At 36.0% G+C, this 15,520-nt stretch overlaps 1 protein-coding gene across 1 annotated transcript in view; it reads left to right on the forward strand.

Annotated features, from left to right (window-relative positions):
- ncam1b (neural cell adhesion molecule 1b) overlaps positions 1 to 15,520 on the forward strand; it is an 84,245-nt gene that overhangs the window by 43,894 nt on the left and 24,831 nt on the right. The window contains exons 11-15 of the mRNA XM_058633367.1: positions 2,209 to 2,359; positions 5,065 to 5,252; positions 7,190 to 7,286; positions 8,257 to 8,427; positions 11,060 to 11,188. Coding sequence (XP_058489350.1) covers positions 2,209 to 2,359; positions 5,065 to 5,252; positions 7,190 to 7,286; positions 8,257 to 8,427; positions 11,060 to 11,188 — 736 coding nt within the window. The remainder of the gene's footprint in view (positions 1 to 2,208; positions 2,360 to 5,064; positions 5,253 to 7,189; positions 7,287 to 8,256; positions 8,428 to 11,059; positions 11,189 to 15,520) is intronic.

Consider the following 15,520-nt stretch of genomic DNA (forward strand, 5'->3'; position numbering starts at 1 on the left):
TGTCATGAATGTGTTCTTATGTCGACAATGGTGTTGGTGAGGAATATTTATATTTACCTGACTAAAGTAAGGCTGAGTGATGACTTTTAAATAATATCTGGTTGTTTTTAGGCCATATACTGTATATAAAGAATATCTAAATTTTTAGACGTTTGTGCTTCTCACGGATCAGTAAAAATACTTAAATGCTTAATTTAATAGAAAAATGTTCCCTTTTTTCTGGGAAAAACCACAAAAACATGATATTCACCACACATAATCGACAATGTGTCTTTAACAATTTGACCAAATCTGAGATGGATCTGATAATCCCTGTGTGAACAGAACCTTGAGATTATCCACCGATATCAGTCTGATACAGTATAGAAATAAGCAGCCATTCTAGTCGTGGAAATCTCTCTTAGTCTGTTGAAGCTTTTACCTCATTTTATGTTGTTTACAGATCAGGTTGCGATTAACGTTTTCATTTTTTTTAAGATATCCAATCCAGTCTTTTTGGCCAGTATCGGACTGATAATGATACTGGGTTTCATATCGGCTTATTTCTTATTACTAGGTTAATTCTACAACTCAAATTGATTGATTTTGAGATTAAATAAATTTTAAATCCATTTTTATCAGCCTCAATAATCTGATAAACTAACACTAAAGGCCCGTTTATACCCCATTTTCAAACGTTACCTCGGTCACTACCCTACACACTTCAAAGCATCTTTTTACTTGGTATGGACATTATGTAATAACTCCTCTAGAGGGCAGTGCGGAGTTGCAGGCATCAACAAACATAGTGACCGTTTTATTTTTATTTATTCCCGACATTTAAAAATGCTCGTATAGACTTTTGTTCGTCATTCTTACTGAATGATTGGACGATTGACTCTTTACTGCCCCCCATGATTTCCACTGGTATTCCTCAGTTTCGTACGTTAGCGAAAGCTCTCCTTCGATGGACGATAAGCTCTGTCCATCTTCGTCTTTTGCGTTGAGTATAAGTGGGCCTTGAAATCCTATCTACACGGAAACAGAACCAAACGTAAATGCTAACGAAATTTAACTAAAAGCTGTAGTATACATGCCAGGCCTGTGTGTGGCGCTGTGACACTGCTACAGCAATACCAGAGTAGAAGTAGAAGCTGTCTACAAACTTTTATTAAATAATTACAATATACCAAACAAACTCCAAACACAAGAAGAGGAAGACAAAGACGATGAAAGATAAGGGACAGCGAATGCACTGGAATTAAGAGAAAGGTGGGATTATGACGTGATCCTTTTCCCAAAGTAGCGGATTAGGTGGCGTTTTTAAGATTTTCCCAATCTGGGACCTGGGATTCAGGGTTAGGGTTAGTATCGTGGAAAAAAAGGGCAGAACAACTCACTCATTCAACATTGTTTTTAACAATTCTATAGCCATAAAATCCACATAAATCCAGAAGTACGATAAACAAACTTTAGTGGATTCACCTCAATGTTGACTAACTGGAGCTGGAAACGTCTCTTTTCTACGCTGATACTTAACACCTCGACAGTTTAGTGTCACACGACAACAACACAGAGCTGTTAACCTTGAAATTTGGGAAGCTTGTAACCGGTGCTTATCAAGTTAATGAACGCAGGTATCTCTGCGGCGCAGAGGGACATTTCCCCGTCTCATCAGCCAGCTGTCTGTCCACATTCACCAGCTTTTCAGATGACTTGGAACGCGGCTTCCCTCGCTGAGAGTGAGCCAGGTGTTGAATATGAGCTTAGAACAAAAACAGGATAAACTGAAACTGTTATTAGCACATTTGTGTCTCGCGCCCTGTAAAGGTGTGTGTGTGTGTGTAAGGTGACGCTGTGAGGAGTGTAGCACGGCTCAGCATATTTTCACGAGTCGCTGAGCCCTCGTGTGGAAAGCCCTCAATGGTTTCTGGTGCCTTCCATCATGAATTATTGATCAGCCTCTCCTGCACTGTCAACTGTGTCCTTATGTTTCCACGTCCTCACACAGCAGAGCGGGCCCCGGTGTTTTTCATTAATGTAATGTCTGCTCCGCTCATTAAAAGCCTGTTTCCTAAAGCCTTTTCTTCCGTCTTTCAGGTCACACATCTCTCATCTGAAATGTTCCTCCGATGATGCAAATGTGCAATTTGGCTGTGGAGAGAAATAACTGTTGTTGTATTTTTTTTCCCCCTCTTATAAACGATGCCATTTTCTTTTCTCATTTAGAGTCTGGACGGGAACGTGGTGGTGAGGAGCGACGCTCGCGTCTCCTCCCTCACTCTGAAGTCAGTGAAGTACACGGACGCCGGTCAGTATCTGTGCACAGCACGCAGCGCCATCGGAGAGGACAGTCAGTCTGCGTATCTGGAGGTCCGATGTAAGTATGTGTGCGGTTTCTCACGCTGGATGCGCACGAGAGCAGGTGAAAGTAATGCGTGTTGAGCTTAACGAGATGCATTCAAAGACCACGGTAAATGACGTCACTTCTGTGTGCAGCGTGTTGAGCTCAGAGGAGCAGCTTTAGCAAAGGAATGAAGAAAATACTCACGTTTAAGAAGCTTAAACAATCGGAAATCTTGTTTTAATCATGAAAAAAGCTTTGAACCGCTTAATCGATTATCAAAATAGTTGTCGATTAATTTAGTAATAGATTAATAATTGATTAATTGTTTCAGCTCCACACTTGAGTAACATGAATGACAACTGTTATTGGTGTGTAAATGTATTACAATATAAATGTAAACACACTGGTATTAATCTTCCTGTTGAGCATATATTTTGTTGCCTCTTATCTTAACATCCTCTCCTGACCTCTGACCTTACTGTATCTACACCACCCTGAGTCCGTCTCTGCTGCACAAGTTCTGTCCTCGGGTTTATTTCCTCTGTGTTTGTACTGAATGTTAACGGAAAAACACAGCGGAAATTAAATGTCCTGCTCGACAAACATGTAGAGAAGTGGTGTTCACACCTTAACCTTTGTGTGTGTTGTTGTTGGAGTTTATCAGCTTTAGTGAGTAAACCTAAACCCATAAACCATGTTTTTCCAGGTGTAAACCAGTATATAGACCAGAGTTAGAGCCTCAGAAAAGGAGGTTTAGTTAAGTCAGATCAGCCTCTTCAGCTCATCCTTTCCCCCTCATATGTATCCCCCCTGTGAATGTGTGAAGACGACCAGATGGAACCAGTACTCGGGTCAACGTGATCTTATATTCCTGGATCTTTTCTTTCCGGCTTTAACTGTGTAACATGTCACACAGTTATTCCTGGCAGCGGAGCTTCTTTCTCACTTACTGGAGACTCCTTTATTGAAAAAGCAGTTACTTTCACATCTGAACAGAAGCATTTTCACTTTATTTTAACAGTAAAAACATTAGCAGTCATTTCCCCGAAGAAAAATCAATATCGTTGCAACTCGGTCCAGAAAATACGAGCCGCTTATCTGAACATCCTCAACTCTGACCTGATCTAAATCTGAAATCATTCTTCTAGCACAGTGTGAGTCAGTCTGCGTCTGCTGAAGCAGTTTTTCCTCGTAGAAGTCAAATCTGACTTGATTTTAAAACACGTGGGAGATACAGACACAACAAACTCTATATATTTTAATCCTGAGAAACCCCAGATGAGACGATCCAGACCAGGACCAGACAGGACCGCACACTTTAAACCATTTCACGCAGGAGATTCCAGGGATTTGTGATCTCACAGAATCTCACATGATTTAACTGCATTGCGTCATGGAAACGAACCACGTGGATCTTTTTTTGTGAATCGACCTCGCGCCGCGCATGTAACTGCTAAAATATTCAGTGAAAATGATCAACGTTCATCACAGTTTCACGACGATATCTGACACATATTAATTATATCACACAGCACAGCACGTCCTGTTCCTGTTTCAAAATAAAAGCACCACAGCTTTCTCCAATTCCCTGATTACAGTAAGTTTTATTGTGAAACATGCGCAGACACGAGAGTTCCTGGCATTTACATGAGAGCACTCATTCCCAAAGCACTGGGTCGGGACCCACATATGGGTCACGGGTGATTTGTTTTGGGTCCCTAAAGTCAGCTTGATTTCTAGAGCACATTTAAAAACAACCAGGGTTTACAGAGTTAAAGGCACAGCAACATTAAAGGCATAAAACAAACATAAAATCAATCAAAACATAAAAGTAAAACAGTAAAATAATTGACATAACAGATTTAAATTCCTTTCCAAAGTTTGGGGGCAGCTATACAAAAGAGTTTTTAGTTCCGAAAGTTTGGAAAAACACTTATTTAAAAAGTAGGTTATGTGATTTTCAAAAGTAAACAAAACCATGATGATGTTAAAGAAAATGTGATTTTACCTCAACAATATGAGTCTCACACACATTTTTAAAGGTCCAGTATCTAAGATTTGGTGACGTCTTAAGGCGAGACTGAAGAATCTTTCTCACGTGTCAGGGAACTACAGTGGCCCTCACAGGCCAAAAAGGATATTGTTCTTGTTTGGTTAAATTGTGAGCTTTAGCTGCTGTAGAACCATGGCGACACAAAATGGCGCCCTCTACTAAGGACAGGGGTTCCCACAGGTCTTTGAAAGTTTGTGAATTTGACCAAAAAAAATTCAAGGCCCTTGAAAGTTTTGGAAAATCGCTCTAAGTCGACATGGGGGTCATTGAAAGTGCTTAAATTTTGTGCAAGAAATATGTTAACTTGATATTTAGGTAAATATCTCCTGAAGGACACATTGGCAGCCCTTGAAATGGGTCCTTGAAATCCTTGAAAGTTTGTGAATTTGAAAAAATTGTCACTAACGGACAACATGATTCCACGCTACTTTCTGATGTAATTTTTTGTTACTATTCAAATTCACAGACTCCTGTGAGTCTATGAACATTTTCTATACGTTGTATGTTTATACAAACATAATTATGCGTTGCAGATTGAATTTTATTCCAGTAAAACTCAACACATTTTCTCTGTCCAGTGTGCTCTTAAATTCTCTTTTCTTCACACACAGTTTTATTTTATTGCCACCAAATCAAATTTCTTTCAACAGAAACAAGTTTTTTGTTGTTTTTATTTGTTTCGTAGATGCTCCAAAGATCCAAGGTGAAGTCGCCGTTTACACCTGGGAGGGAAATGCGGTGAACATCAGCTGTGAGGTCAGAGCTCATCCCAATAATGTGTCCATCGTCTGGCTGAGAGACGGACTGCAGCTGCCCAACTCCAACACCAGCAACATAAAGGTCTACAGGACGCCAGCAAGCAGCTTCCTGCAGGTACACACACACACACACACACTCTCTCAGGCAGCAGTCTTAGTGAGGACACGCACATACACTCAGAATCAGAAATTTATTTATTATAAAATTATTGATTTACCGCCTGTACTAAGATACATAGACCATTTAACACATAATAAAGATGTTATTTATTGTCCATATTATTATTATTATTATTATTAGGGTCAGAGCGCTCAAAAGTGCAGAAACTCAAGGAGTTATTATTCTTATTTTTCCTCAAAATTAAGCTTTCCCGTGCTCCACAAACTCCCCCAAAAGCGCATCAATCCTGATAGAAATTTGAAATGTTTCACGTACATGAACGACAACTGGTACACGCATTAATCATGTCAGACCGGTCCAAAAAGTCAATAAGGACTTTCCCGTAACTCTCACAGGAAAGACGCCATAATGGTTAGAACAGCCCATTTTTTGGGCAATTTTGGAGATTTCGCACCAGTGGTACTTGAACTAACTGTGTACAGGTTCATTAAAACTGTGGACTGCAGGTGTTTTCTATGGTTTGAATGGAAATGTCTGTGTGTTTGAATCATTTTTGGTTTTTGGACAATCAGACTTTTTGGGAACATCATCATTTCCAGATTTGGTAAACACAATCAATATTTTTCTGATAATAATCTTCGGTTGCAGCCCTAGATTATATATAGATATAGATATATATAGTGGAATATTTACCTCTTTGTCAAACACACTGTTTGTAACCTTATATACTGAATATGTAAGCGTAAGTGTTGAAATGAGCAGCTATGTCGGTCCTGAAGCTAAATGCAGATGCAGCACATTTGTAAACACACAAGCTCAGTGGACATCAGGGATGTTATTGTTGTACAGTAGTAATTACAGTCATTTACTCAGAAGGTGGTGGAGTTATATATATACACACACACACACATATATATAGTCTTGTTTCCATGACTTCAGAGGACATTACATCAACTTAGATATATTTCCTTGAGACGTACCCTGACCTTCACCTTCACCTAACAGATCTTCACCTTAAAATTTAATAATTAACGATATCATAAAGTGACTGTGTGAACAGATGTATGTCCCCACAACATAATGCCTAGTACCTGGAACACACGGGTTCACACAGCTGTCCTTTTAAGGACTCCACATTGACTTCCATTTATCTGGACAGCCTTAACATCGTCAGCATTTTCCCTTAACTTAACCAGTTCCTCAGAAATTAGGTTCTGCCTCATTAAGACCAGGTGTTATGTCTCCATGAGGACTTAACTGGTCCTGACAAGGTCCATGTACTTGACAGAAAATGTCCACAGGCAACAAATACAAATAAAGACACACATTCTGGTTTCCATGACTTCAGAGGACATAACATTGAATTACATGTATTTCCCCAATACTTATTTTAACCTTCACCTTCACTTTTACCGAACATGTTTTCACCTTAAAATGTAGTAATTTTCGATATAGAAATGAGCTCATTAAGACCAGGCTTTATGTCTCCATGAGGACTTTACAGGTCCTGACAAGGTCGGTGTTTATAGAAAAGGTCCTAAAGAGGTAACAAATACAAGCAAACACACACAGTTTAAAACATGATTTACACTCTATAGCATGAATGTAATATGTAGAGACCTTCCACTCAGTCATTCATTCACTCACTCACTCACTCACTTACTCACTCACACACACACACACACACAAACCCCTGGTGTCATCAACATTTCATGACTCCAGGCCTGAAGTGAAGGCTTTTCTTTTGGCTCCACTGTGTTAAAAAAGAAAAAAAAAACTCGGATGAATAATTCAGCAGAGAGGAAGAAGCTCACGGCAACGAGAAATAAGCTCCACTAATGGACAAACAAAAAGGTCACCTTCAGAGTGTCTGACACTCACACACTCACCCCCTCATGTATCTTTATTTACTCGGCCTCGGCCTCTTTCAGATCAGCCCTCAGTCTGAGGACGACTTTGGGAGTTACAACTGCACGGCGTCCAACGAGCTGGGAACCAGGTCCAAGGAGTTCCTTCTCATCCAGGCCGGTCAGTCTCCTTCTCCACCATCATCATACTGTGATTCAAACTCATATCATTATCATCACTGGCTGGGGTTCTCAAAGAGTGGGTCAGGTCATGGGTGATTTGTTCTGGGTCCCTAAAAACAAATTGGTGGAATTTTCTCCAACCTTTTACTCTACATTTATGTGTTTTGTTTTAAAATAATCTGCAGAAAACAGTGACTTTTGTCACCTGCATTTGACATACGAGCACATGGGATTTTTACGTTTCTTAATCCACTGGATTAACCGTTCTGTAACGTCCTGTCTTCGCCATTTTGATCCACTAAATAGAACTCTAACTGTTTATAGGGGTTAGCATCTTGTTGCTGAAATATATTCATCTGAACTAGTTCATTGTGAATGAACCATGTTACATTTAAACTTCCGCCAAATCTGTAATCTGGATTAGATGTGAAAGAAATGTTGTATGCTCTTGTGTTATTCTGCAAACTCACACCAAATTTAGTTCAAATCCAATTACTTTTTCCTCTGAATTCTGAGTTTTGACAGAGATTTCTTTTACCAAAATTTACCAAAAATCTTATTTCTTCCTTTTTATTAAAATTTCAAATGTGTCTACATTTGATGACAGTGAAGTGTCAGGATGATAAATTCATAAAAAAATTAATAAATAAAATCGGTAAGGATTTAGATTCCATATTTGATTCATTCAGTTTCATTTAATTTCAATGCAATTTAAACAAATATTTATCTGCATTATACACCAGTAACTGCATTAAATAATGTAATTAAAGAAAATAAAGTGCCCTATTTAAAATATAACAGAATTTATGTAATAAAACTGTTATTTCTGCTGCTTGTTTTTGTCATAAATCATAGATTTCTTATCAAAGGTGAATCTTCTCTCTGAAGTTATTTATATTATCTCTGAGCTCATAATAGAACAGTGTCTTCTTCATCATTGTCATCGTCGTATCTCCTCTTGTCCTCAGAGGTGCCGTCCGCTCCCTTCATCAGCGAGGTCAGACCTTTCTCCACCTCGGCTCAGATCCATTTCGAGGCGCCCGAGTCCACAGGAGGCGTCCCCGTCCTCAGGTACAGAGCGGAGTGGAGGACGCAGGGACACGGAACCTGGCTGCACCAAGTCTACAGCGTCCCAGACGGTGAGACAATCAGGAGGTTTATCAGGAAACTGCGTTGTATTTCAGGGAAAACATATTAAAAGGTTCTACGGTTTTAAACAATCTGACTTTTTAAATCCAGGTTTTAAAAGTTTTCTGGTGAAAAAAACGGTGTGATATTTGGGCTCATACTCATTATGGATCAACGTCTGATAGCTGATAAAATTTGGGCCCATTAACGTAATAGATTTTATCTTTTTCCTCCGTCTGGTAAACTGTTAATTATAAGAAATAATTAAATGGAAATAAATAATGATCAACCATAGTGTTATCACGATATTTAAGTCACAATCTGATATTATCACAATATTTAAGTCACAATACGATGTTGTCACGATGTTTGAGTTGCAATACGATATTATCAAGATATTTAAGTCACAATATGATATTAACTACTGTGTGAGTTTATCGCAATAGGATTTTTTTTTTTAGTATTTTTGCAATACCTTGATAATATCATATCGGAACTTAAATATTGTGATATATCATACTGTAATAATACCGTATCGTGCCTTTAGTATCGTGACAATATCGTACAGTGAATTAAATATCGTGATAATATCGTATCGGGACTTAAATATCATGAGAGTATCGTATTGTGACTTAAATATTGCGTTATTGCGTATGTTGCGATACGATAATATTGTGTTTATTTTTAAGCCACGTTGAGTCTTTTTGTTGCGACAGATAAATGTGTTATTAAACTAAACTATTAAGATAATGGTCAATTATATACAGTATTTTTAATAAATACTAAATATTATATACATAAAACTAAAGTTTCACTGACTGACCAACATGAATGACGTTTCTGAGAACAAAAATGTATAATTTGTAATAACTCGCTGATTAATATTAATAATAATAATAATAATAATAATAATAATAATAATAATAATAAATAATGATCATGATGTCAATGTCAACTTTATTTATAAAGCACATTCAAAACAATCTTAGTTCACCAAATTTCTGCAGACACAACAAAAACACAGCAGACATCAAAAAGCAAACTACAAAATAAATCATCAAACTAAGAAAATAAGAAATTCCAGCTCACCCTGAGTTGAATGTCAAGGAGAAAAGGTTTGTTTTCAGGAGGGACTTAAACATTTCTTCAGTCTCAGCTGCTCTTACATGAGAAGGTAAACTGTTTCATCAGAACATTCAGGAGAATCTGCTCTGAGGATCTCGTTGCTCTGTCTGCAAACGTCAATAAGTCGGGGCCAGACCTTTTCAAACCTTAAAAACAAGCAATAAAATCTTATAATTGATCTTTTTGGATGGAAAAAAATATTGTAAAAAGGCACGAAGTAATACTTCTCATGAAGCTGTTGTTGCAAATCTTGTTACTCGTTTTACAGTTTGTCATATTTTATATATTTTATAAACTACAATATGATATTATCACGATATTTACGTCACAATACGATATTATCATGAAATTTGTCACAATACGATATTATCATGAAATTTATGTCACGATGCGATATTATCATAATATTTAAGTCACAATACGATATTATCATGATATTGCGATATAGTGAGTATTTGCAAAATCATATAGTAGGGGTGGGGGTGGGGGAATCAATACAGTGAAATATTGCGATATTTTGCATGGCAATATTATATTGCTTTTGAGACGCCAAGTATCAATTGACATTTTCACGAAAATCTTTCTTCTCTCGTCTGTTTATTTTTTTAGCCACGTTGAGTCTTTTTGTTCATGTTGCGATGGATTAATGTTTGAAATGAGCACAAACATGTTTGAACATCTGCCCTCTGCTCTCTGCATTAATCACAAATATGTGGGACACAGTGGCAGAGAGAAAGAGAGAGGAAGGGAGAGAAAGAGAGAGACAGTGAACCACTTAAACTCAGTCTATGTGAGTAAAAAGCAAAGTAAAAACTCTAAAGAATTTTTTTACGACAGTTTTAATAACACAAACCTTTGTTTTTATGGCTCACAACTTATTCTGCATTTACTTGTGATGATGTTTTAATGTTTGTCTCAGTGCATATTTTAGTTATTGTATACTTTTATTGTATTGTTTGTACAGCACTTGTTTTTAAATGTGTTATAGAAAATAAACCCTTAACTTAAGATGTTAATAATGTGCTTTTAAAATTACTGTGTTACTAAAACAGAAGTGCTGAGTTTAGACCGGGGTCATTTTCAGTCATCTAAGGCTCTGAGATTTACGCGACACGGAAAACACGGACGGAATAACAGAAAGTGTTGAAAAATGTTGTCAAAAATGGAAATGATGTTTCTTAAAAACATAAAGTTCATCAGTTTGAATGATTTCTTTGTTTTTATGGAGCAAAGAAACCAAGAAATATTCAACATTTGCTGAAAACACCAAGCTGAAAAATCACAGAAAGTTGACATTTTATGACCAAACAACAATTTCTTCTTCTTCACCTTCTTAACTTTCTCCTTCACCTTCTTCACCTTCTTTGTCACTTTCCTCTTCACCTTCACCTTCTTTACTTTCTTCTTCACCTTCACCTTCTTCGTCACTTTCTTCTTCACCGTCTTCACTTCTTTCTTCAACTTCACCTTCTGCTTCTTTACTTTTTTCTACATCCTCCTTCTCCTCTTCTTCTTCAGGTTCCCTGGGTGAGTTGACGATCACAGGCCTGAAACCAGAGAGCAGTTATGAGATGACGCTGTCGGCCATTAATGGTAAAGGTGAAGGTGAAAACAGCCCAGCAGAATTCTTCAAGACTGAACCTGTCCGTAAGTCTGTCTTTATTTATTTATTCTTCATGTCTACATGAATAAGAAATCTCCTGACCTCCATCTTCTCTGTCTGTGCTCGTGTTTCCCTCTTTTCTGATTTAAAAAAAACTCATACAAACCCTCAAGTTTATGGTCTGTGAAGGAGTAAACGTGTCACTGATTCACATTTAATCTTAATTCCACCGCTGAGTTATTAATCCCTTACTTTTGTGGTGGAATCCTACATTTGTTACCATGGTGTGAGCGCCCTCTGCTGGTCACAGGATGTATATGTTACTGCTTCACTTTAAATGTTTCATTTCTTCACATTGTCTCTGTCTTTGCTTTTCATCTTCTTTCTTTTTTTATTTTATAAGATTAATCATCTTGTGTTTTTTTATTATTTTACTTCACTTTGTTCATTCATTCATCAGACTCTCACTCTCAGAAAAGTAAGTGTATGATCTCCATATTTGTTTTGGCAGATTCATTTAGTTTACTTCAAATATTTAGTGGTTTTAGATTATTTCTGTTCAGGTTAAATCTATTAAAATAAAGATTATATGTCTTATTTCCCATTTTAGCTTTGATTTTCCATTTTCTCTGTTGTACAATTACAAGAAAAACATTTATGTCACTAAATTTAATGCCATGACAAAGATGTTTAATCAATGTCATTTTAAATATTTAAATGTCTTTTTTCTAGCAACAACAAAAACATAACATTAACAAGGAAATGAGGATGGAATCAATTTTATTTTGTTGATTCTTTTTTAATCCTTTAAATGTAATTTTTAACTTTTTTTCACAATAAATTCAAGAAAAAGAAAAAACTGATTTTTAGTTTAAATAAAAAAATTTAGACGTTGAATAAACTGAATATTTGATGTTTGATCTGTTAATAATAGAACTGAAACTATTACTAAATTAACTATTTGTATCATTAAGTTTTATTCTTTCATTAAAACAAGGATTTTTTGGGGGGGGTTTTCAGCTTCTTAAATGTCAATATATTCTAGTTTCTTTGCTCCATATAACAAATACATTTTGACAAACACTGATCAACATTTTGTGGACCAAACAAATATTGATTAATTGAGAAAATAATCATTAGTTGCAGCTCTAGTCAACAGCAAAAGAAAACCTAAATAAATAAAGAATTGGAATTATATTTAAACAAAATTAACATTTCACTTCTTTTCACCTTTAAATTCAGCGTCTTTCTAACATTAAATGTGTGAATTATTCACTAAAATCTTTTATTTTCTTCTCCTGGTTTCGTTCTGTGTTTGGTGTAAATTATTTTTTTGTTATAAACTCTTCAGTGAAGTGTTTTAGTGGATATTATTTTGTGTTAATCCTAATCCTAATCTCCTGAAACCTCTTCTCTTTTCTTTTTTTTACGTCCTTAGAAAACGTTTTTCATTATTTCTCTGAAGACACAGGTTTGTTTCGTAGAGACATTTAGAGAAGACGAGTAGAGTTTAGATCATCATTTACTGTCTGTGTTTAGATTCTGTGTTTTTATACAAACTGACCTTGTTACGACCTCATAATCCCCAGATCTTCTCAGCTGTTTCATTTCTCCCGCATCACAAATATGAGTTCATATCATGATCATTTGCCGCTTGTGAAATAATTAGATTTAGTAACCAATTTAACACATTTAACATTTTCTTTCTCCATCGATCTAATAAAATACAAGTGATTCGTGAAATAGCTTAACAAACATTTAACGGTCCAGGTCTCCAACCTTAAATAAAAATAATGTATAAACTAAACATTAAATACATCAAACATTTAATCAAAAAAAGTAAAACAAAAAACTAAAACCTTTGTATATATAATAGACATGTTCAAATACATTTTTAATCTAGCAGTTTTACCTTTTAGCAAACTAAGCATATTTTAGCTTTTTAGCATAATATAGCTGCTAAAAAGAGCTAAGAGATGCTTATGGTTAGCAGATAGATAGATAGATAATGTATTGATCCCAAAACACTGGGATATTATTGAAAAGCATTTTGAACTGCTTTATTAAATAGTTTTATTTGATCAGGTTGAGTGAAAAACAGAAAATCAATGAGCCAAAACTAAATCATTGTCAATTATCGTCTCTGATTTGTAAAAATTAACATCAGACGTAGAAAAAATTGGTCAAACTCTAACACAAAATTAGTTCGATCATTAATAATGCTCCTTCTGCCTCCTGCAGGTGAAGTTTGGAAGAGTTTACATTTGAATTCAGGTCAAATTAACATTTACTAAACTGTCTTTTTACAAAATTAGTAGCTTTTTTATTCTGTGAATCCACGTCTTAGTTTTGTTGTGTCCTTTAATTGTCTCTGCGTTGTGTCCTCTGTGACGCCTCTGTCTTCTCGTGTCGTCCTCTCACGTGTTGTTGTTTGGTCGTCGTGGCGCCAACGACTCGGTCGGCTCTGCAGAAGGTAACTGTGTTTGGAACTTTATCCGCCCGAGTCTCAGTCACTAAACAACATTTGAAGGATTTACTAAACTATGACATTTTGGTGCGATGTTGGACGACATACTAAACTATGACTTTTTTGTCAAATGTTGGACCACATACTAACATATGAGTTTTTTGTCAAATTTTGGACCATTTACTGAACACATCTTACTTTTTGCCCCAAGGAATTCACCACAGATGGGACTAGAACCCACAATATCTGGCTTTGAATGGCGGGGCCTTATCCATTAGGCCACTGTCTAAACTATGCTTTTTCAGACAACATACTAACCTATGACTTTTTTTGGTCAAGTTTTGGACAACATACTAACATAGGACTTTTTTGTCCATTTTTGGACGACATACTTAACTATGACTTTTTTGTAAAATTTTGGACAACTTACTAACCTATGACTTTTTTTGTCATTTTGGACGACATACTAACCTATGACTTTTTTTTGTCATTTTGGACAGCATACTAACCTATGACTTTTTTGTCAAATTTTGGACCACTTACTAAAGTTTGACTTTTTGTCTAATTTGTGACGACATACTAACCTATGACTTTTTCGACTCATTTTGGACGACATACTAACATATGACTTTTTCGACTCATTTTGGACGACATACTAACCTATGACATTTTTGTCAATTTTCGGACGACATGCTAACCGATGACTTTCTTGTCAATTTTCGGACGACATGCTAACCTATGACTTTTTTGTCTCATTTTGGACAACATACTAACCTATGACTTTTTTGTGTCATTTTGGACAAAATACTAACCTATGACTTTTTTGTCAAATTTTGGACCACATGCTAACATATGATTTGTTGTCACATTTTGGACGACATACTAAAGTATGACTTTTTTGTCAAATTTTGGACCACGTGCTAACATGATTTTTTGTCAATTTTTGGACGACATACTGACCTATGACTTTTTTGTCAAATTTTGGACCACTTACTAACATATGACTTTTTTGTCATACTCATACTCTACTCTACTCTTACTCTATCTTGCCCCAAGAAAGTTAACCACAGATGGGACTCGAACCCACAATCCCTGGTTTAAAATGCCGGTGCCTTATCCATTAGGCCACTGTCAAAACAGTGTTTTTTGGACGACGTACAAACCTATGACTTTTTTGTCGAATTTGAACAACATACTAACCCATGACTTTTTTTGTCAAATTTTGGACCACATACAAACCTATGACTTTTTTGTCAAATTTTGGACCAGTTACTAAAGTTTGACTTTTTGTCTAATTTGTGACGACATACTAACCTATGACTTTTTCGACTCATTTTGGACGACATACTAACCTAAGACTTTTTTTTCAATTTTCAGACGACATGCTAACCTATGACTTTTTTGTCAAATTTTGGACGACATACTAACATATGACTTTTTCGACTCATTTTGGACGACATACTAACCTATGACATTTTTGTCAATTTTCGGACGACATACTAACCTATGACATTTTTGTCAATTTTAGGACGACATACTAACCTATGACTTTTTTGTCAAATTTTGGACCACTTACTAAAGTTTGACTTTTTGTCTAATTTTGGACGACATACTAACATATGACTTTTTCGACTCATTTTGGACGACATACTAACCTATGACATTTTTGTCAATTTTCGGACGACATGCTAACCTATGACTTTTTTGTCAATTTTTGGACGGCGTACTAACCTATGATTTTTTTTTTTCATTTTGGACGACATACTAACCTATGACATTTTTGTCAATTTTCGGACGACATACTAACCTATGACATTTTTGTCAATTTTCGGACGACATACTAACCTATGACTTTTTTGTCAAATTTTGGACCACTTACTAAAGTTTGACTTTTTGTCTAATTTTGGAC

The sequence above is a fragment of the Solea solea genome, chromosome 7 (genome assembly GCF_958295425.1).
Source record: "Solea solea chromosome 7, fSolSol10.1, whole genome shotgun sequence".
Classification (NCBI taxonomy): domain Eukaryota; kingdom Metazoa; phylum Chordata; class Actinopteri; order Pleuronectiformes; family Soleidae; genus Solea; species Solea solea.